Here is a 22,481-nt window from a genome sequence, read left to right as displayed (position 1 = left end):
TCTCTGTGCCTTTATGTGATTATTTTACAATTAAGAGTGTGACTGCCAGTAACAGTTCGTTACATGAAATAAGTGATGGAACCCTAGCCACCTCACCAAGCAACAAGAAATTTTCTTTAATTATAGTTTATGTTCTTGTAATAGTCCCTTCTGCGTGACATGCATTTCCCTCGTTGTCCATAGGAACAGTTTGTTAACCTGGGATATATTGCAAGTTTCATCTTTTAATTCATGTCTGAGGGAGAATATAATCATAGTTCCCATTTTAATATATATTTTTTTTCTGTTTGTGTCTTCCAGGATCATATAGATCTTCCTTTGGCAGCATTTCTTGGCTCAGGACTTCAAGCTGATGATAGGAACTTAAGAAAACATGGCCCTTTGAGGTGGTAAGCTTTGGTGAATTCTGACCGAAACTGGGTGTTGGGATCTTTACTGAATGCTTATCAAATTCCCTAAGTAAAAGCACAAATGATAGAGGAAACACTTTTTCTAATGCTTGCTCTGTTGAGTGACTTCTTCCATCTATGGAGCATAAAGGTAGGTGGGTAATCTTTAAAAACGAAACTAAGAAGTAAAAAATAGGCATCTAAAATACTTTTTTTTTAAAAAAAAAAATCATATGAAGTCAAGACTTTAAAAGAAATAAACTACCAGAGGCTTTGATGGAAATTAACGGAAATGAGGCTGTACATTCCTGGAAAGATACCTGAAAAGCAATATACTATTTTTGGCTTCGTTCTTACGAAGAAGTGTGCATGGGCTTAGCCTTACGCACTAAGATTTCCACAGAAACTCACATTACATGCATAAATCTTTGCTTTGTAAAAACAGAGAGCATCCTATCTTATACACACACAACTAGACAAATAAATACGTGGATATTTGTCAAATATTTTACACAAGTCCAGTTGTTCTTCTCTATTATGTATTACATTACTTATAGAGAAAATTGACATGAACATTCTTTCATGATCTGCTCAGAGAAGGTAGTTTTCCTCAGTTAAGCCATCTAATTTTTGAAGAAAGAGGTTGGAGCTATGAAATAGCTGCTATTTGTTAGCTGTTTTTCATGAATTAGAAGTATTAAAAAGCTGGAAAATTGCATACCAAATTTTACAGTTCACCAAACATTTCTCCTGTTTTTCTTCAAGATGGAACATCTTAATGAATGCAACAATGCAAAGAATAGTAAAGGATCTGTAACTCTCAGCTAGAGTATTTACACGCTAAATTTATATAAGAAATTAGAAGGCTGTCAAGTGCATTCCAAGCAGGCTTGATGCAACGGGCATGAAACCTGTCCAACCAGTTACATGTCATCAATGGCTTTTTTTTGTTTTACAAAGAAAGTAAATAAAAATAATTGTTATTAGAAACAATGAGTGAGATTCACTCAAACAGGGAGATCTAAATTACAGTTTTCCAGCTGAACATTTCCCTGTGTTTCTGAAGCTTCACTAAGTGATATGCAGGATGTTTTTATTATCAATAGGAAGCAGCTGTCAGCCAGGCCTTACGCCCTTTTGGCCAGGACAAGTTTAATACGATCTGAACCCTAAGATAAGTGAAATAACACACAAATCCTGCTTACTTTCCTTTGAATTGTACTGGTCAAATGCAAATAGTTCCCAAGATCCCCTAAATACTGCTATAATATGAGGCATTATTTACTGTTGACTATGTACTATATCTAATATTATGCATGAAAATTTATACAGATTACTCTGAAGAAGTTAAAAAAAAAGCATAAAAAGCATCTATCATACATATTACTATTGGTGTTATCAGCAAATCTTTGGAAGTAGTTTTTTTTTTTTTTTTTTTTTTTTTTTTTTTTTTTTTTTTTAGTAACATTTCCATCTCCCTCCCACACTTGATCAAACAGTTGTTTGTAGGACTGCTGCTGGGTCTTTTTAGAGTATGTCATTCCATTATGATTATTTGGGAGAGCAGGGAGGAAAGGAGGACCACACTAATCCAAAACATACTTTGATAAGTCAAAATTTAATGTGGTTTAGGTCACTGATATTATTTTTCCAGAAAGCTAACAACAAATACTTACATAACTTCTATTATCCCCGAGTGCCTTTCACTCTGAACTAACGTACCCCAACTGGGGTGCACAAATTTTACTGCGCAGTGACTATCAGTACCATTTTACAGATTGATATGGAGACACCGTGGACTATGCTGGTACTGCTTCTTCTGGCACCTGAGGTGGATTAGAGTACCCCAGCAAATGCTGGGTTCCGGAGAACAAGTTGGGCTGTGGTTTTACAAGGCTACTGAGACACCCTCAGAGCTCACCGCTGCCAGTGGGGCAACCTGTTCCCTCCTTCCTTTACTTCTCATTTCATGCTCCCCTCTTTTCCTTCCATAGCTCTAGAGTTCATCAGACCCAGCTCACCGAACGGTTGGACAGCTCGTTGTTGTTGCTATTGAGTTTAGGATGCGGATTCAGCTCCCTGAGTCTAGCAAGTGCCGCAGCTGGTGAGCGGTCCTTTGGGACCTTTCCTTTGGGAAGCAGCATGTGTCCGTCAGCCACACTGATCCCCTGAGCTGTCTCACTGAATTGTACCTGCAGATGGCCTACTAACCAGATCCCACGTACTGGAGATAAATCATCTCACTGCCGTTATCCACTGCGCACAGAAGGCACATAAACGTGACTCCCCAGAGTGCTCCAGCCGCCGACCTCTCGCGATTCGGAGCTGGACAGGCAGACACCTGAGCGCCACCAAATAAAGCACTAACTTTAGTGCACTTGTGTGTCGTCTTCCCGTTTCTGCTACCATTTTCTCTGACCAGTACGTGGCACCTGGCTGAAGATATAAAAACAGTACAGAGACATCTTAGGACCTGGCAGGTAAAGAATTGAGTAACCTAGGTGGCACTTACTCTGTTCTGCAGAGCCTTCTCCAGAGGATTTGCACAGTTTCACTGAGTTACTATGGGCTTTGCCACTTTGAGTTTGGCTACAAGATTCAGTTTCTGAAATACAATTTCTTTGCTTCCAAACACTGTCTTTTAAAACCAGAAAACACTATGACAATCCACTGTCCCTACAGGAACAAGGATTTCTCCATTAAGAGTCACCTAACGCTCTGTCCTTAGACCTAACGGTCAATTTTCCAGCCGCCAGTAATTTGCAAATAACAACCCGTTCGGCCTTGCAGCTGCTTAGAGGACAGCCGACGCATTCATTTCAGGCGAGAGGAATGAAAGGTGCGCATGCTTTCTGCGGAGGAGAAGGCGGCACGGACACGCATGGCGCGGAGAGGACACAGTAATACTGGAAAGAAATAATAGCTTCTGGTTACAAGGACAGAAGTGATGAGTTGACAAATGTTTTTTGGCGTTATAAATTGAACTGAAGCAACTTTAACTGTGGAGTAACCTGAACCTAGCATCTTCCATGACGTAGAAGTATTAGCTTTGCTTTTTATATTTTACCAGAATGGATAATGAGCAAACATGTATACCATAAATACATTTATTTCCTAACTGGTTGGCATTAGCCACACGTCGCTAACGATATTGCAAGCGGACAGCAGGTAACGCGATTTCTCCCGGGCCAGGCCTTACCTCTGCAGCAGAGCTGCTGTAAACAATCACCTATTGTTTAATTTTCTCCCCGAAAAATCATCTGCGTTTACAAAAATCACCTTCAGCGAGAGCCTCAAGTTGGTTAGCTCCTTTTTATTTATTTATTTATTTATTTTTTTCTCCTCCCCAGCGGGAAAGCGGCCGCGGTGGTTCGCTGCCCGCCGCCGCGGATCCACCGGGGCGGCGCGGGCGCGGGCGCTGCCCTGCGGCGGGAGGCGGGCGGAGGGCGGAGGGCGGCGGGAGCGGCCTGCCGGCGGCGAGCGGCGCCGGGGCCGGCACCTTCGCGCCGCCCCCCATGGAGCCCGGCGCGGCGGGGGCCGGCGGCGGGAGCGGGAGCGGGGCGCTCTTCCTGCCGCTGAGCGACAGCGAGCGGCGGCGCTACTCGGAGCTCTTGGCGCGGTGCTGCCCGCCCGGCGCCGCGGCGGCGGCGCCCCCCGAGGCGGCCGCCGGGGGCAGCAGCGTGGGCGAGCTGTTCCGGGCCTCGCAGCTGCCCCCGGACACGCTGCACCAGGTGGGTGAGGGCCGCGGGTCGCGTCGCCGCCGCGGCGGGGTGTGTGGGGGGGTGCGGGCGGCGGGGTGCTGCCGCGGCCCCCCTCCTCCGGGCACGGCCCCTCTCCGGGCACGGCCCCCGCCGCAGCCCGCGCCTCTTCGCACCGTGGCGGCTGTAAACCGTGGCCTTACTACCGTTATTGTCGCTATGACTGTTTCTGAGCTGCTCGCCCTTCATTCTTTCTATTCGTCTTTCATTCTTTCAGACAAACTGCTAACGTTTCTCATATTCACTCTTCCTCCTCATTTCCCCCCCCCCCCCATCCTGGTGTTTGTCTCTAAGGGGTAGGCAGTGCACTGCTTTTGATTTTTTGCACTGAGTCACTGGAAGAAGTTGACCTGCACCCCCGCGGGGTGTCTGTGCGGTCTCCCGGGTCCTTACTTTTCGCGATAATATCTCCCCCCCCCCCGGCAAGGGCCCCCTGGCGCTGCAAGCACAGCTCCGTTCGTAGGTCTCCGAGCGCTTTCCGACGGCTTTAAATTTTGTGCGCCTTCTCCTCGATTTTAAATGTTTTAGTGGGAAAGCTGCAAGTGAAATGATGTTGGACTGTTCGTACGTCCGTACCTAGAAGCAGATACGTTTCGGTGGAAAACGAGAGGCTTGCTGGCTATCCGAGCCTTCTGGCTCGGGGAGGCTCGCCGGGGAGGTTAGAGGGCAAGGACCACCACCACCGCTGCTGAGGACGAGCCTGGCCCCGGAGGCAGAAGGCTCGCGTGATGCAGTTGCCTGCGACACTAAAAAACTGGATTGGGTCTTTTCCACCTGTGGATTAGTATTTTGACTAATTCACTGTAGTTGCGTAATGCTTCTGGGGATAAACCAAATGTAAGTAGAGTAATGCTGTTTTTTTTTTTTAATGAGCTATAAGGAATTTTATTCTTCAGGGTTTTTTGTTTATCAAGCGGGAAAAAAAATCACGTCAGAATTGTGCTGAGGTATGGCTAATACCTGGCCGTGGTCAGAGGGTACTAACTTCCTCTGTTCTTTTCCTGAAAACTGTCAGGCCACTTCTTAATGACTGTGTATTATATAAATTTATATTACACAAGTGATTCTGAACTAAAATCATGATGATTTCTTACCTGAGCAAGCATATTCTTCTTCTCTGAAGTTGCACTATTTACCTAATGTGCAAAAAATTGCTCTCAGGCACTGCAGCGCTGCTTTGTTTTGAATTGGACTGTGGTCTTAGCCTTGTGGTGAATTCAGTGATGGAGGTACCAGGAGTACTTAGCACCAAGAGTAGGTCTGTGCTGAGAGGAAGAAGAACTCATCTGACTTCAAACAAGAAGATACATTTAAGAAACTTAGTAAAGCCTAACTAGCAAACTTCTGTAACTTTGGTATTAGTGATTTCACTAAAGCTTTTTCCAAAGAGGTATAGGGAAAACAAAAAACTCTTATTTTCGCTATGTAGATCTTTACTATATCGTTTAAGTGAAATCTGTTATCATATCAGTATCATGACATTTTGGGGGAGTTTGTGTGGGCTTTTTTTTTTTTTTTTTTCCTCCCTTGACTGCAGCAAGTAACTCAAGCCTGGCAATATTGTCTTTTTTGTTCATCTTGTTGCTTTTTACTATTTTAGCTTATTCCCAGGTATGTTTATGATGTGCAGAAAATGTTTTTGGAAACATCTGTAATTGTCTTAATTAAGAGCATTCAGAAAATAAGGCTTTTGGGGTTTGTGGCTGTTTCTCTTCCTCCTTTGTGCCTTCCCCTTCTTGTTTGTATGGTAGTATTTCCCATGGATTTCTGGTCTTTGACTAGAGCTCCCATCCTCAAACCCCACTATTGTCAAGTACTCTTGACAATAAATGTGCTAACATTTACAGGAACTTAAGAAAAAATAACCTAACATAATGTTAAAAAAAAAAAAGGAAATGCAGATGTTCTGATGGGGGGGGGGGGGACAAACTAAACCCGACAACGTTGTTAGAGATTCGCTTCTCCTCTGCAAATGCAAGCTAATAATTTCTGTTAAAGTACTGTTCTAACAGTGATGGGAACAGGGCATAATGGTGCATGGTATCTGTTTTCTACTAGTACAGGAAACACCCGTTTTAAGCAGAGGCAGCTTGTTTGCATTAAGATGCATGTTTCCTTGGAAATAATTAGACAGTGAAAGTTTCCCTTAGAAAAAGAAAAGAAGCCCATGCTTTTAAAATCCCCACGCTTCACAATTAGTGCTTAGTATGCAGGTGTCCCTACTGACCGACTAAGTAATAGTCATGCTTAGTTTCATCAGGTCAAAAACATGGAGATTTGGATTAGAAACCAGTTTTGGATTTCAACTAAAGCTGAGTCTGCAAGGTGCATAACAGCATTCCTAGGTTTTTTGCTTGTACTAAAAGGCAACTATGTACCATTTTGTAAGATATGTGCAATTTAGATTTTTGTTTTCAAGGTGTTCATTCACACAGATTATTTTTTCCAGAACTGGCATTCAGTGCCATGGCAAAGTCTGGAACCTATGCTGTTGTCTTCAAGGATTTATCGTTGCATAAGAAGTGGGATAAACTTTGGAGAAGGAAGAAGCCTTTCACTTTCACAGCGTTTGATCAAGTCTTTTTGCTCAGCAAGATACTCTCAAGTATCAAGGGAAATGGCCTTCCGCACTCCTTAATCATAACATCAAGTTTTACAGTCTAGACAAAAATGAGGGTGCACATAGGCTGCAGGGCTGTCGCTGAATATGGCAATTGCTGTAGGAAAAACAACGGCATGTGCTCCCGGACAACAAACAGACAAGGCTTTCGTTTTGTTTTAGGGTTAATTGCGTGATTCAAGAGGTGGTTTGGATGAAGTAGGCGAGGTAATGGGAGAGAATGTGCCAGCAGAGGAAGTGCTGGAATAAATTGAAAAAATCCAAGAGCAACTAGGTTGGTAGGAGCAGATGGTGTGCACCCAAGAGCTCTGAGTCTTGCTAAGAGTGAAGTGATCGAACTTCTGCTGAACAGAGTTTTGTTAAAATCAGCTGTTCTGCTGAGCAATAGAATACAGCGGAGGTTGTACCTCTTTGACATTTTTTCTTTTAATAAAAAGATCATAGAATTGGTAAGGATTATCTCAGTTCTAGAAAAATGGTTGAAGTTGTGATTAAAATTAGAATGCTTAGACATTTCACAGGACTGAACTGGGGATGACAGGGACAGAACAGCACGTTTTTTTGAACTATAATACCTCCCTCATGTGCTGAAAGTCTTTGACTATCTGTATAATGTGGTTAAAGGCAGAACCATCAACATATTTTATTTAGACTTGCACAAAGCTTTTGGCAGATCTTTCACCAGAGGCTTTTAAAGTAACTCTGTCAAATATCTACAGTCTATTGCCTGAAAGATCCATGCTAGGATTGTTTTTTCTTCTTTTTTTTCTCTTGATTTATGTCAAAGGAGGAAGGAAGAGACTAGTCATGCAACATGCAGTTATGTAGACTGTCAGAAATGGAGGAAACTGAACAGCATCAGGTGGACTTAGATTTAACTATGTTGGTCGAATTGTAAATAGCGTTTCCTATGCTTTGGCTCATGATACAGGAAAAAGGAACCAAATTTAGCCCAAGGAAGAAGATTCCCTAAAAAATAAATGTTCTGAACATGCTGAGGTCGCAAGGTTATCACTGACGCAAAGGCGATCCCGCAGAATACTTTGTTACGTGGATCAGTATTGATAACATTTATTTTTAAGGGAGGAAGAAGGCGAAGGGGTGCTAGCAGGGAGAAATGATTACATGTCAGAGCAAGAAGCACCTCTGATGACTCCTAGTAGATGAGAGCAATAGATTAGCATATCCATAAGGACAAACTGTATTTGAGATTTGTAGCGTTTTCTTGTTTTGTTTTTAAAAATCTGTTTGATTGGCTAGGTGGATGGCTATGCCCCTTTAGTGTGACCCTGTTGAGAAAAACGAGATGGTGGTGGTGATCTCGAAGGGTGTATGCACGGTTGCGGAGTGTCAGGAACGGTTCATTACGTTTATGCTCCCTGAGTGTATTAGGATGTTGATAGTCCACACTAATTGCTGCGCCCCAGGTGGCTATTGTGGTTGTTTTGCGTTGTCTTGTTTGGGGCAAGCAAGTGTGACCTGATTTTAAAGCTAAGCGGCAGCGAATGCAGCATCTGCTGCTTGGATTGCATGATCCCAAAATGCATTCATTAGGTATACAAAGACTGATGTACAGATGCCATATAAAATAGTACTTTACATAGTTTTCCCCCAACGACTTGCAAAGGACAAGTATCATGTGCTAGTTCTAATAATCAGTATTGCTGTGTGTCTCTGAAGATTTTTGACTGAGAAATTAGGGAGCAGGCTGACCGGACTCAAGTTTTATGCTGAAATACTGCTCCTTTTTTGTTAGTTTTGGATTTACTTGATTAATTCATACTTTGTTATATGATGTGTACCTTTAATTCCCAGTTTTATAAACCTTAATCTTATTTGTAGGCTTACATCAGCAAAGATGCAACTTTATTAAGAAAAGGCATTATTTCCTTTACGAATGAACAAACTGCATTATTTTGGGGCTTCAAGGATGCCAAGTACTGACTGTATGATGCTGTAGCTACACAGATGCTGCATTATTTAGCTAGAGTGCTCCTTCTAGTTCTGTGTGAATAGAGAATGCAGACCAATGATCTTGCTTTTCTTCCACGTGGTTCGTGAGTTAATTTGTGTTTATGGTGACTTGTTTCCATAGTTACAATGATCTTTTTTAACCATTTTGTGTGCAAAAAGAAGAAGTGTGAATATATTTTAAAAAATGCCAAACTTATATTTCACTGGAAAAATTCCAGTAAGGTGTTGACTTTTGTTTACTTTTTTTTTTCTTAAGCCTAAATTACTGCCTGTATGGTAGCAGGAATGGTCATGCTGTCAGCCTAAAAGAGTTTCGCTAGACAAAAAAGAGTAAAAACTGTGGCTAGAATATGATTTTTTTGAGTGAGGGGATTCTGAATTTACTGTTTCTTTATAAATGATAAACTTAATTCTGCTGTATACCTTCACAGAATTCGGCACTAAGTTGTTCTTAGTCTAAACGTTTGATCTAGAAAACTGAATAATAGTCCATCAAAAAAGTCACGTTGGGTAGGAATACGCATGGAGAAATTGCATCGTACTGACCTCTTTAGGTAAGGAAGAAACAAAAGGGGGGGGGGGTACAATTTGAGTAAGCAGTATAGCAAGAAGAGAAAAGGAGAACTGACATTTCAATACCAGTAGTTCTGGCCACAGTCCCCTAACCTGTCGTTACCTTTTTAAAATCATAAGCTGTATAAAGACATAAGCTGTATTTATGTAAGTAGGAATATGCAAAATCCAGATGTAAATAATGTAAACATAGTAACTTTAAAAAAAAGAACAAACTCTTAAATTAGACCAGGGTAAAGGGTAATCTTTCTGATGTGGCAGTCTTCATGAGATATTCCATTAAGATGCAGTCATAGGTTCTAGTACATCTTTTAAACTCTTACATGATTTGTAGTTTTGAGTGCCTCAGTGTTGAACTATACAGTAAAATATTTCTGGATGCTGGTATTTCCTCTTTGTCATGTGTGTTTCAAATTGGTCTCTAAAACCAGAGACTTCCGAAACTGCTTGTCATATGCTTCCAACACGATGCTGAGAATTAGCGTGATCAGGGTCTGCCATTCTAACCTTATTTTCTGATGAAATAAAAACTTGCTGTGCCAGTAATCTTCAAAAACTGTATGAAGAGATAGAGGAAAAATATCCAGTAGGACAAAGAGGAATTTACACTTTTATACTTTGTGACAGATTTCTGTAAAATGATCCAGGAAGCCTAAATTCTTCTCTTTCGTTTGTTTGTTACAAATGTTTTTGTCACAGCAGTCAGGTAAGTGTGGTGTGTTCACTAAACCCACCGGAGTAAAACCTATTTAAAGTGTTCATCTACAGCATCATGCTGTCAATATTCTAAAGTTTATATCCATGTTGATTGCTCTTGTTCATAATCTGTTTTGCAAGGGAGGCACTGTGCATAGAATTCACTTGTTCTAATGGCTACATCTAGTGCAGACGTCCTCTCAAAGAGGGATTGGTATAAATTCTGAGAACATGAGTTTACTTTAGCAAAACTTAGCAAAGGTGGATTTGTGAAAGATAGATAGAAAACATTTCTGTGAAAAGAAATTAGGATAAAAACATTATGAGTTGATAAAAGTTGAAGACTATTGGGAAATCTGGCAGCAGGAAAAGCTTGATTTTTTTTTCTCCTGCAATTTAGATATGATAATGCAGTAGAAGGCTATGGGAGGATGAGAAGCATTAGTTCTGTGATTTTTGTAGGACAAAGTAATAATTGGATAAATCACTAATTGCAAATTATACTTATTTTTAACGGAAGTATTTAAAACAGAAAACATGCTTTCAATAAACTTATAAGTGTTTGAATAAGTAACAAAGATACAGTTTTATTTTTCTAGCAGATGAAAATAATCTGTGTATTTTTAAGTGGATTCCAGTTTTCATTCAACTTTGCATAAATCACGGATGAAAGAAATCTGTACCTCTTATAAAGACAAGGATAACAGAGCATATTCCATAAGAAATAAAAATTAAGGTGATATATTAAGCTATGCAAATGCTAAAGTGTGCTTAAAAGCATCCTACTCACAGGGGCATCCTGGTGGACATCAAGCTAGACAGAGCTGGTAGCATGTCCATGTGGCAAGGAAAGCCAAGGGTGTCCTGGGCTGCATTAGGCAGAGCATTGCCAGCAGGTTGAGGGAGGGGAATCCTTCCCTTCTGCTCTGCTCTGCTCTGCTGGGGCCACAGCTGGAGTGTTGGGTCCAGGTTTGGGCTCCCCAGTGCAGGAGAGACATGGAGCTGCTGGAGCAAGTCCAGCAAAGGGCCACAGAGATGATGAAGGGCCTGAAGCATCCCTCGTAGGCAGAGAGGCTGAGTGAAGTGGAAGTGTTCGACCTGGAGAAGAGAAGGCTCCGGCAGGATCTGGTCGGTGTGTATAAATACCTGATGGGAGGGTGAAAAGAAGAAAGAGCCAGGCTCTTCTCAGTGTGCCCATTCGCAGAATGAGAGGCAATGGGCACAAGCTGTAATACAGGAAATGTCATCTGAATGTAAGAAAATGTTTTTTGTTTTTTTTTTTTGTTTGTTTTTTTTTTTCCTGTGAGGGTGACTGAACATGGGAACGGGTTGCCCAGGGAGGCTGTGGAGTCTCCCTCCTTGGGAATACTCAAAACCCAACTAGACAAGGCCCTGATTCACCTGTTCCAAGTGCTTGAGCAGGGGGGCTGGACTGGATGATTTTCAGAGGTCCCTTCAAATCCCAACTATTTTGTGATTCTGTGAAAAATACTGCTTGCTAGTAAAAACAAAAATGTTGCTATGTTTATTTAAAAAAAGATTGTACATGCTTTAATGATGACCACCTACTAAGATCTTTATGTAGAAAAATAAGTAGGTCATTCAAATACAAACCAAAAATAAAATTAAGGTCATATCTCTTCAGACTTGTATAAATGTTTTAAGTAATTTCTTTCTGTTGTGAATCTATCCTGCAAGGATTAAGGTTAAAATGCTTCATGTTGAGTATTGTTTTAGAGTGGATGGTCCTTTTGATGAGGGATTTTAAGAAGTTGTGTCTGAGGTGCCCCTCCAGCCCGTTGTCACGCCATGTCAAGCATATTTATGCTGTGAGGCCAGCTTGAGTACTGGAAGTAATGCTATAATGTCACTTAACCTGGGTGGAGGCCGATGGAGTAGGTGGACACTGCATGAACAGTGATCCTGAGCGTGCTCACCTCAGCATTGCTTCTCAAGCTAGAGCCATGTTAAGCTAGTGTAAAACTGTTTTACAGAGGGCTTTAATGTGCTTTAACTGAGAGGCATGGAATTAAAGTAGATCAGTGGAAGGTGTTAACTTGCCTGAGTACTCCCACCCATAGAAGTCCACTTATGGATGTGTGTGTGCGTGTGTTGGGGGGGGTGTTTGAACAAGAGGAAGGGGCTAAGATGAACTTTTTGACTGCTTGAATGGTAGAGAGACATGCAATAGGACATGAAATCTCTCCACTTGAAGCTAGGCCTACTTTAAACTAACACAAAAATGCACTTTGACTGTTACATGGTCTCTTTGTACCTGGGTGAGTCATTCAGGGGACTGCCTAATGAGTATAAATTAAGGAGTACAGTTACAAGAACGTCCAACTTAGAGGAGCACCTTTAGCAAACATATTTTGAAAGAAGAATCTTGAGAAACTTTAAGTAGCATGGCTATCAAAGCACATTTTTCAGTCAGTGCTTTCTTCTGCTTGTTTGTTTTTGAACTCCACAGATTTTTCAAAGCCACAAGTAATCTTCCCTCTCAGGAAAAGCTGCACGTGATTCTTACAGTATCTTGTGTTTGTTTCTGTGTAATCCTGTAATCTGAATGTGCAATAAAATAGTGGCATATATGGCCATTGTCACTGAAGACAGTATAGTCTTTGATTCTCTTGATGTTGCTCTTTGATATCCTGTGTTCTTTAGCTGAATTGAGGATGAACACATGGTTTAGACACAAACAAGTAGATTCTCACTAAGTGATGCATTTTGACACATAAGGTGCAAACATGTTGGACAAAATTATAATTTTAGTTTTTTGTTTAATGATGTGGAAAGGAGAAATTTAAGCTGCTTTTACAAGCGGTGTGTTGATTGGAACTACAGTTAAGTGAGGCGGAATATGAAAGAAGGGCAAAATGTGTCTTCTACCCACACTGTATGCAATGAAGTAATCAGCTAACATGGTTATGCCTTGAGTTAAGAAATCCTATGATAAATCATCAGTCTTATAATCTCAGAACTCTCAAAGAAAGAAGGTTTTAATTACTGTCATATTGATTAAGATAACTGTACAACTGAAGAGGAAATGTTTTGGACATTTGATACATTGCTTCTGAAAACACCTGCTGTAGTTGTAAGATACTATGGAAATGAACTCAAGGCATGTAAAATGTGATGAAACAGAATTGGTACAGGGAGTGTCAAGTTTTTGGGGTTGCCAATCTAGAAAATCTCATGATCATAATTGACAAAGGAAGAAAATTTTATTTTAGAAAAAATCATATAATGAAATGGAAATACAGGCTGTATTTGTTTTCTGCTTGTGGTAAAAAAAATGCATCTTATGTCATAGTATCTCTCTTCTTCTGTATTAGTAAGGTCTTGTTTTGTCTGCAAAGCTGAGTGAAACTCAGAATTATAGTTTTGTGGAAAATACCAGAATTTCTTTTGGTCTTAAGGCAAAGTTGAAGCATCAGAAATGGTCACACAAGAAATTGTTGGAAATGTTAAAAAAAAAAAAAAAAATCATATGAGTTTACTGAACTAAACCAAAACACTTTGCTTTGAACAAAACTTATAGTTGGAAGATGACTAGATGTGGTGCCTGACGTGTATCTAAGGAGGATTTGTTAGGTTTTCCATGTGTGTTCACTAACACTTCTTGGTTATGAACTGTTGCAATTTTTAGCAATTTGAAGAACTTCTTACCACTTCATGTTACATTTTTCTTTTTCTTTTTTTCTATTAATACTGTTTTAAGTATAAAAGATCAAGGGATAGGAAGTACTGAATATCAGATCTGCCATGCAGAGTTGTCCATAATTGATTCTTATCCTGAGACATCAGAAGCAAAGAAGTTTAAGTCTCTATTTCTGTCATTGATGAAGCTTTGGAAGACTTGGAGAACATTTCTAGCAACCACTGTTATCTTATTTATGCTTAGCAATGTGAACATGTCCTGTATTAACAGGAATAATCCTAACAATCCAGTCTTCTCTTCTATACACTCTGAATTCAGTATTAATAGTAGAAAGGAGTCCTCAAAAAGATTTTCCTTTGGGCCTAAAATACAGTGAGGTAGCCAGTACATGCAGTGGAGGATATCTTGTTTGATAGAAAATCAGAAGGCAAGGATAAATAAATAAAAAAATATCCCCATTTCATTGCCAGATGCTGTTCTCTGTTATTGAGTAATAAAGGCAGGAACCAGGAAGCTGCTTGTTTCTGTTTTTTATTAGATGCTTTAGATACCCTGGTGATGAGCATGTTATAAATGTAAGTGCTTACTGCAGCTAAGACATGAAACAGACTGGAACCTGGTAACCTTTACAAAGGGATAATACAGGGTTTAAAATTATGCTGATATCTGGAGCTTCCTACAGAGTCCTTGAGCAGTGTCATGAAATGCATGTCAATAGCAAAAAATAGCAAACCCAAAAATACCTCACAGCCGAAAGCTTACCCAGTTTTCAGGCAGAGTTTTTCATGAAATGGCCAAGTTGGAAGCGAGGAGTCTCATCTTTCTGTTTTCTTGACCTGCTGTATTATGGGAGTACACCACTGCAACAAATAATACACTCAGCTTTTTTTGTGTGTTTGTATTGTAACGTGGTGCTAGCCACGCTTAGCTATGGACTTTTTAAAAAACAGTGCTAAATTATTATCCTGAAGATACATTTTACTTATTAAAATAATACAATCGTGAAGTCATGTCTTTCGAAATGCATTTTGAGTGTTTTGAGAGGAAGGAACCAGGATAGGAGTCAGGATGTGGTGGTGTTTGAGAGTCTGGTAGCTCGCAGTATGATAGACCCCAGTTTAACTGGCCAGAGCAAATATTGTTTCAGGGCAAGAAAGAGCAGCCTTGAACGATACTGATGTCAGAAACAAAATAATCTTGATGTTATTTGCATTGAATTTTCAGTCATTTATTTTCCTTCTCACTGTTCTCAGCTGCGTCATAACAACTATCTTTTATTGGATCTAATCTAAATCAAGACTGTTCTCCTTGACAAGAATGTTCTCCTGAGGAGTATTTATTCTCGGAAAATATTCATTAACTCTTTTTTAAAGACCACATTATTACATGTGTTTGATTGCCGGGGATGTGTGTGAGAGATAAGACTTAAAGCTCAGTCCAGCAAGATGCTTTATTTTACTATAACTGCCAGATTTAAGCCCTACAACATGAGTAGGGCACTCTGGAATTGGGGTGAAGGTATTCTGTTCAGATACTGAAGGACAGATCTTAAAGTAAACAACTTTCAGTAGGTGAAATATCCGAAAGGGCAAACGTAAAGGATAAGACTGTTTTTTGTGTTTTTGTTGTTGTTGTTGTTTGGTTTTGTTTTTTTTCCTCCTCACTATAGAGTTTAAATTACTTGGCAATATCAGCCTACAAATATTAGTAACACAACCAAATTAATATTGAGACAGACACAGTAAGCTTTGGGTCCTTCTAGTAACTTGGTCATTCAAGTGTAAGTTTAGTTTCAAAATATGCAAGAGTTTGACATACTTTAATGAAGAGAAAGATGACGTGTCAAGGGCTGTAGATGTGAAGTACATTTTAAAAAATGGATTAGCACTGCTATCTAGTTTTCCTTGTCCTCAATTTTCTTCTAATTGGAAAATTCTGTTATATGTGATGTCTTCAATAGGTAGTTGCAGGACTGTGCTACTGTCAAATTGGCAATTGCTTCAAACAACATTCCTGCAGTCCCACAGCCCTTTCTAGGTGAGTGGCATGATTAGTATGTGACTGTACAGAGCACAGAGAAGCACCCAGTTTGTTTGGAGTAATTAAATCATTTGGACCAAATCTAAGTATTTGAAATTCTGTTTTGTTTTGGCTGTTGCAGGACACCACTTTTTTCCGAGCAATATTATATAGCAAATTTTCATTCATAGAAGAGGTAAAAGCATTAAGCCATTTCAAAATGAATTCACCACTGCTGTATTACAGACAGGGCTATAGTTTTGTGATGAGAAAGCCTGGTAGAGTTGTGTACTTCCTAGAGAAAGGTGAATTTGAATCATTAGCTAATAGACGTCTCCACAGTGAACCCCTTCCCAAACTTATTGTTTAAATAATTTTAATCTAAAATACTTTTCCTTCCCGTGAAATGTGAAACACAAAATGTTTTTGGTTTGCTGCTGATGCTCTTCCATTACAACTTTGCCCACCTGTGGTGTTAACGTGGGTTTATGTTTGGTCCTCTGTTGCGTTAGCCTTTTCCAGTAGTCTGTCCGTCTGGGAGGATCGCTGCGGCTGGAATTCCAGAAGTGCTCGTTTGCGATCAAAATGCCCAGCTTACTCCTCCCTGGCAAAAGGAGCTCATGTATCGACAAGGCTGCAAGCAGAATGTGATAATTAGTTATATCCTTTTGTGTACATGCATCAGGCTCATTAGATACCAACACAGACTGTCTGCATCTCTTGGTTGATGGTTTTTAGAAGGTTAAACTGCTCGAGACGCACTTGAGTTTTTATATGTGAAACCTACGCTGGTTCTCCATTAGGAGCTTGCTTAATGTGTCACCGTGCTTTTTGTGCAACACCAGCTTTCATCCCCTGCTGAGAATGACTTTTTTGTCATTCAAAAACAATTTTTGTTGTTGTTGTTATCATTATATGGCTAGCCACAGGTACATATTCCTGACAGGTCTTGCCATTTATTGCAGAACTTTATAGTTTCAGCTGAAGAGCGAGCACAAGTGAGTTTTGGTCTCCTCTGTTGCTGTTTAATCCACTTAATCTGTCTTAATCTAAAATTTGACAATTTGCCATGTCATAGTAGGGAAAATCAGTTGTGGGTTGCTTTTGGTTCTTTTTTTATTATTATTTTTGGCCTGATTTTCGAAAGAAAATGAGGCTTGTGCAATAATACTGTTAGTTCACCCCAATGATAACTTCTGAATCTGTTAACTATTTCAACCAGACTTCACAGGGAATTGAGAAACTTTGAAGGCAGACAAAGTTCCTGACAGCTAGGTCTTTTGGATGATTCTTAGGAACTTAGTCTGTTTGTGAGTCGTTTGGTAAAGGGTGACCCTGTTAGTTTTCCTACTGAGGGCAAGTTCCTAAGGAGAGCTCAACCCATATTCAACATCAGAGAATCTGCATGGCAATATTGCCTCAAGACAAGGGTCCAAAGAAAATTCAGATTCATTGGTTTTACAGCTAACTTTATCTTAGAGCGAATGTCCTTATTAAATAGTAATTTGGCCATGATGGAAAAGACTGTTGTAGAACAGCATTTTGAAAGTTACCTTGCTAATGAGTAGAGGGGAATGAAAGGGGAAGGTGAGTCTCTCTTATCTGCTTCATGGGGTTATTTTTATGACTCTTTTTGCCCTTCCCCCTTTCTCTTCCTATGTTGCTCCACCTGCTCTGCTCTTTTTCTTCCTTTTGATTCCAGCTGGCAATTTCAATAAGCCAAGAAAGTTGCTAGTTCAGCAGTTCTCTGCATCTGCCAGGAAATAAATAAACAGTGGGAAGAGAAACGGAAGGGATGTGTTCTTGGGCTTTTTTGTCAGCTTTACTTAGGGCTTTTTTTAATTGTGCACATTGCAAAAATGTATTACTGTGACACAATTTCCGTCCAGCTACAGCTGAATCCCGTCACCTCCTCAGCTTCCTTAACTTTCTGGCATTAAGAAAAATACCAGTCCTTCAGCATTCAGGTGGTGGAACTGGATTGCCTTTTCTGCGTCTATTAAATATGTCATTGCCATTCAGAGGTTTAGTGTAGTCCTCTGAAGGCTTGCCAGGCGTTATTTTTTGTTTGCGTACCTCCCTTTCTCCTGGAAAGCTCCGTAAGGTGTTCTGTTCCGCGTGCGTGCGGGTAGCTGCAGCCTCAGTTTTGATCTCGGGCTGGCTTTGCAAGTTTGTCACTGGCTCCTATAAATTCTTTCCAACTGTCTTTTTGGGAAGCTGAAGATTACTCCTTTTGCTCCTTGGTGCACGGATCTTTTCTTAGGGTTTCCAGCCTCTGTGGCAGCCATCTGCCTGAGGGTTGTAGAGAACGTGCGTGTTGATTTTATTTGTTTATTTTTTAAATTGCACTTAGACTCAGGGTTCCCTGTTACCCCAAGCCTTATATCTGGGATTCAGGTGAGCAGGTGGATTATGCCTGGCACAGCATGCAGGTGAGCCCTGTACACAGGTAAGGTGCCAGCTCAGCATGTGGCCATCTGTTTTCTTTTCTTTTTTCTTTTTTCTTTTTTTTTTTTTTTTGGAGAGAGCGAGCTGTTTTTTTTTGTGAAAGGAGACATTGATTTCTCCACTCTATTATTATTGTTATTATTTTAAACAGGCTTAGTTCATTTAGCTCAGCTTCTCTGCTGATTTCTCTTCAAAAAGTTTCATTGCTTGTGGTGCAAGCATTATCTTGGCTGCAGTGTCTCACCTGTGGGACAGACTGTCTGCCTGATTCTCCTTCCATCTCTTTCTCGTTCACCTACAGCTTAAAGAAAAATGTCTGTCTTGCCACGGATATAGCTTCTTAACCTGCGTATCTATTGCATTCTTACAGAGGATCAGGACACCTTTTGAGAGTACTTACAGGCATTTATTTATAATTATCTTTCTGTAAAATTCAATACTTTTATTATCAGTAGAAATGAGTAAGAGACTTCTCATGCTGTATTCTCCTCTCTGTTCTCTATTTTTCTCAACTTGGAAGGAAAGTCTGCCTTATTTTCAAATTTTCATTACAGAATTGTTTAGGTATAAGCACTGCAGAGAGGTATTTCTTTTTCTCAAAAACTCGAACTATTTCTAGCAGAGTTTGCAGATAACAAACACTATTCATCTCATCACAGAAGCATTTCTGCAATTCCTAAGTAATTACTTTAACACATAATTTTTGTTGCATAATTTTTAACAAAATCTAGTTTTGAGCCAAATTTTTGCTTGACAGCATTCCTTTTGGCTTGTCAGGGTGTTTGAGGGTTTAAACTGCACAAAATGTTTGTGATGTGGTTTGTTTGAAAGACTGCTTGGAAGGTAAAACAATATTTCAGCCACTTAATACGTTACTGTTAACATTCTTACATAGTGCTTTGAGGCTTGTTACTCAATAGAAATACTTTTGCTTAAGATGAGCTAGCTTTATTTTTTTGATGAAAAATCAAAGCCATATATGAGTGAAAGGCCCTGTAAGGTACACGTTGTCGGTCTCTTTGAAAACAGTGAGATCCTACGTGCTTTTGTTTAAGCAGCTTTCCACATCGAGAGAGCACTTTGGAAACGCCAGCGCTGAGCTCCCGTTGCTCCCGGGCAGGATGCAACCACCAGCCCGCTCCAGGGCTTTTGCCCACATCCCTGCTCAAGAAGGGATCCCGGGAGCAAGCGTTGAAGCAGCGTTGACTGGATTCCTGAAGGAAGCCAAAACACACCTAGCGACTGCAAGATTTTTACCGTCTGGGCAGTGAATTTTGTCCCGCATCGTTTCCTGCCTGGAGACCCCATCCCTTGGGTGGAGAGGGCTAGCTCGTGCCTTCATAGAAGCAACATCTTATTTTCCACCTACACAGGCCTGAAGATATACTGAAACAGTGGATTATGTTGCTGGGTGTTTTACCAGATTGTGTTTAAATTCTGGCTTTAAAACCATCATTCCTACTGCCGGTGGCTCTGTCTTGTGGTTGCATGTGTCCTTTGCCCCTCCGACCCCAGTCTCGGTTGCAGCCCAGAAGAAGAGGCCTCTTATCAAAAGCCAGTTTTGGAAGGGCTCTGGTTGACAGAATTGGCACGACTCTGTCAAACTGGCCCGTTGACGATGGAATGATTTCACGGTAATCTTGTGGAATGGGAAATGTTGCTTATTCATTCCTTGAAAAATAAGTTAAATAATTGGGCAAGATGGGGTGGGCGATTGCTGTTTTATGTGTCGGTCAAGATTTATAGAAGACAAGCAATCACTGGCAAAAATAATTTATGCAATGCTCAATAAGGAGACTTTAAGTGTTTAACTTATTTTTTTTTAAAGTTGTTTGTTTTGTTATCTTCCATTCTGTTCCTCTGGGACTTGTATTCTCAAAGTGTGATTGATTCCAACTTGTTCAAACTTTTTTTTTTTTTTTTTTTTTTTGATACTCTATGTTCTCATCAGTAGGTCGTGTTGTAGGTTTAGACCTAAGTGGAACGTAAACATCTGACGCAGGAATCCAAATCTAATCCTTTCCAAAGTTTTTGTAGAAAATCAATTTCCTGTGAGGCATGTCAAGACTTTTAAGGTTAATACACTGTGGAAATGCATCCAATTTTTTCTTTTTTCTTTTGCAAGCTGGTAAGAAATCTGGTATTGTTATGCAATACAAATTAATTGGTTTTGTGAGCTTGATGTGCAGTAATTACAGTTGTGTACCTCAGTACAATTTCTTTCTTAAAAGCATGGGGGGGGGGGAAGTAGTTGAAACTTTCAATTTGAATTTCAGTTCCTCCTGATGTTGAAGTGTGGAGCCAATATTTTCAGCACCCTGAGAATCGTTACAAAAACAATTCTAAGGGTTCAGAAGACACTTAGGGCCTAGCGTGCAGTGCCCAAATACTATGCGATTAAAAAGAAAGGTACAAAATACAAATATCTTCCATCATAAACTATAGTTTATTTGGATGATTTTTGCAAGATTTGTTCATATTATGTTTTGAAATGACTTGGAACATTTTTCACAATTTTGCCATGATCTTTTGCTCAGGAAGCTCTGAATAAGCAGTAGATTTCTACATTTCCTCACTGCTTTTTCAGAAGAAAAAGGTAGCACAGTTTGTTTGGCAGAAATTAAAATCATCCTTGTTTTATGCATACTTCAAAAAGAAAATGTGAACCCATAAGCATACAGTTTTTTTAAGTTGTACCTTTCTTATCAGCAATAAATAACTTGTTTGTGTGTGATAATAAGGTATGTACAGTGCAGAGGTTCAGAGTTATTTGTGACATTAGCCTAACCATGGTTTTGATATTTAGTGAGTTTATTCTTCTTTTCAGTGGTATGTGCACATACATTCTGAGAATAGGCTTTTTTTTCTTTTTCTACAGATAAGATACGCAATTGTACTGTCAGAATCTTTTCAACAAATTAGGAGCTTTACTTTTCTTCTCATATAATACTTAGTGTTATAGTTAATTTTATTGGTTCTAGTTAAAGCAAACAATTGTTTTAATTCAGAATTAAGCTAATAGCATAGACTATTTCAAAAATATTTTATCTTGATGTATCATTTTCTACATTTATTTTCTATAAAACATTGAGGGTCTTTCACATAGTATATACATATTCTGCAGCAATTGCTGTTTTGCTTTGAAAAGAAAAACTACTTGTAGGTAAATGTATTGAGCTTGTTTGTGTTCAAAATAATTGCTCTTTCTAGAAGACAAAAATGCTTTGTTCATACGTTACAAAACATCCTTCATAGAAAGTGAGTGTGACTAAGAAGTTGCAAGAGGAAGAAAGAAAAAAACTGTCTTTTGCAATACTCAGCAGTGAGCCCACAACTGTGATGAGAAGTGTGTCACAGATGGATGTACTTTTTCAGTTGGGTTAGTGCCTGTGTAAAACCAGCATTTCTTCTCTGCCCCTTTCCAAGCCCCACCAACTTGGAAGGCAAAAACCAGTGTCTTACTTCAGCTCTTCTTCCCCTGTTCCCTCTCGTCCACCTACTCCTGAAAACACTGATGCAAAAGAATCTTAATGTATTTTAACTCTTTACACATTGTGAAAACCTTTCTCTCTTCTTGACTGAAGACCTACTTTCAACAGCAAATAAAGTTAAGCCACAGTTGAAAGATTTCCAGTGAACAAATGTCGCAATGTTTTTTTTCTGTTATTTTGTTATAATTGCTTTTGTTTTATTTAGACTTCTAGTTTCAATAAACTACCAGCAATAAGACCATCTGAAACTTAACTTCCTGCTATAAAATAGTACTTGAGATATCCCAAGGCGACAGTACTTTCTGTAGCAATACTCCTGCAGTATAGTAAGAGGTAACAGATAAGTAGAACAATATTTGCTGGGTAGGACAAGAGTGAAAGGGGGAATCAGAAATAGAACTTTCTTCGTTAAACATCGGAAATAAGAAAACAAAGTAGTTGTTGAAAGTCCGCTAAGCCAAGAGATTCCTGTGCAAAAACATTGAGGGAATTAAAAGCTTAATCAGTTCCTGCACTCTCAGGAGTTGAAATGGTTTACGCATGGAAAATAGGGGAAAGAGTATGTATTTGGTATGTACTAATGCTTTTGCTTATTCTCTGTTAGGCTCCAGTCTAACAAAGCATTTAAGAAACTTATGGTTTTTCAGCCCATGAGCATTCCTAGTGAATTCACATGGGGTTATTTTAATGTGAGTCTCGCAGAGAGAAATCTTATGAATTGTACAGCTCTTATATAAGAAAAGAATTGCTATTCCAGACATACAAAGAGTTCAGGCTTACTAAAATACAAATTTAAGTCTTTTGTGACTTTGCTTTTCTAAAGTTGCTGTAGTTGGCCCCCATTTGTGAATG

General features: G+C 39.8%; 1 protein-coding gene across 1 annotated transcript in view; it reads left to right on the top strand.

Moving 5' to 3' along the window:
• The first annotated feature begins 3,904 nt into the window (after positions 1 to 3,904).
• The window catches only part of REPS2 (RALBP1 associated Eps domain containing 2), a 97,516-nt gene continuing 78,939 nt past the window's right edge, over positions 3,905 to 22,481 (top strand). The window contains exon 1 of the mRNA XM_062577489.1: positions 3,905 to 4,120. Within this exon, the coding sequence (XP_062433473.1) occupies positions 3,905 to 4,120 (216 nt within the window). The remainder of the gene's footprint in view (positions 4,121 to 22,481) is intronic.

This window comes from Rhea pennata, chromosome 1, assembly GCF_028389875.1.
Source record: "Rhea pennata isolate bPtePen1 chromosome 1, bPtePen1.pri, whole genome shotgun sequence".
NCBI lineage: Eukaryota > Metazoa > Chordata > Aves > Rheiformes > Rheidae > Rhea > Rhea pennata.
Note: the sequence above shows the minus strand (reverse complement) of the source record. Positions and strands in the feature narration are given on the sequence as shown.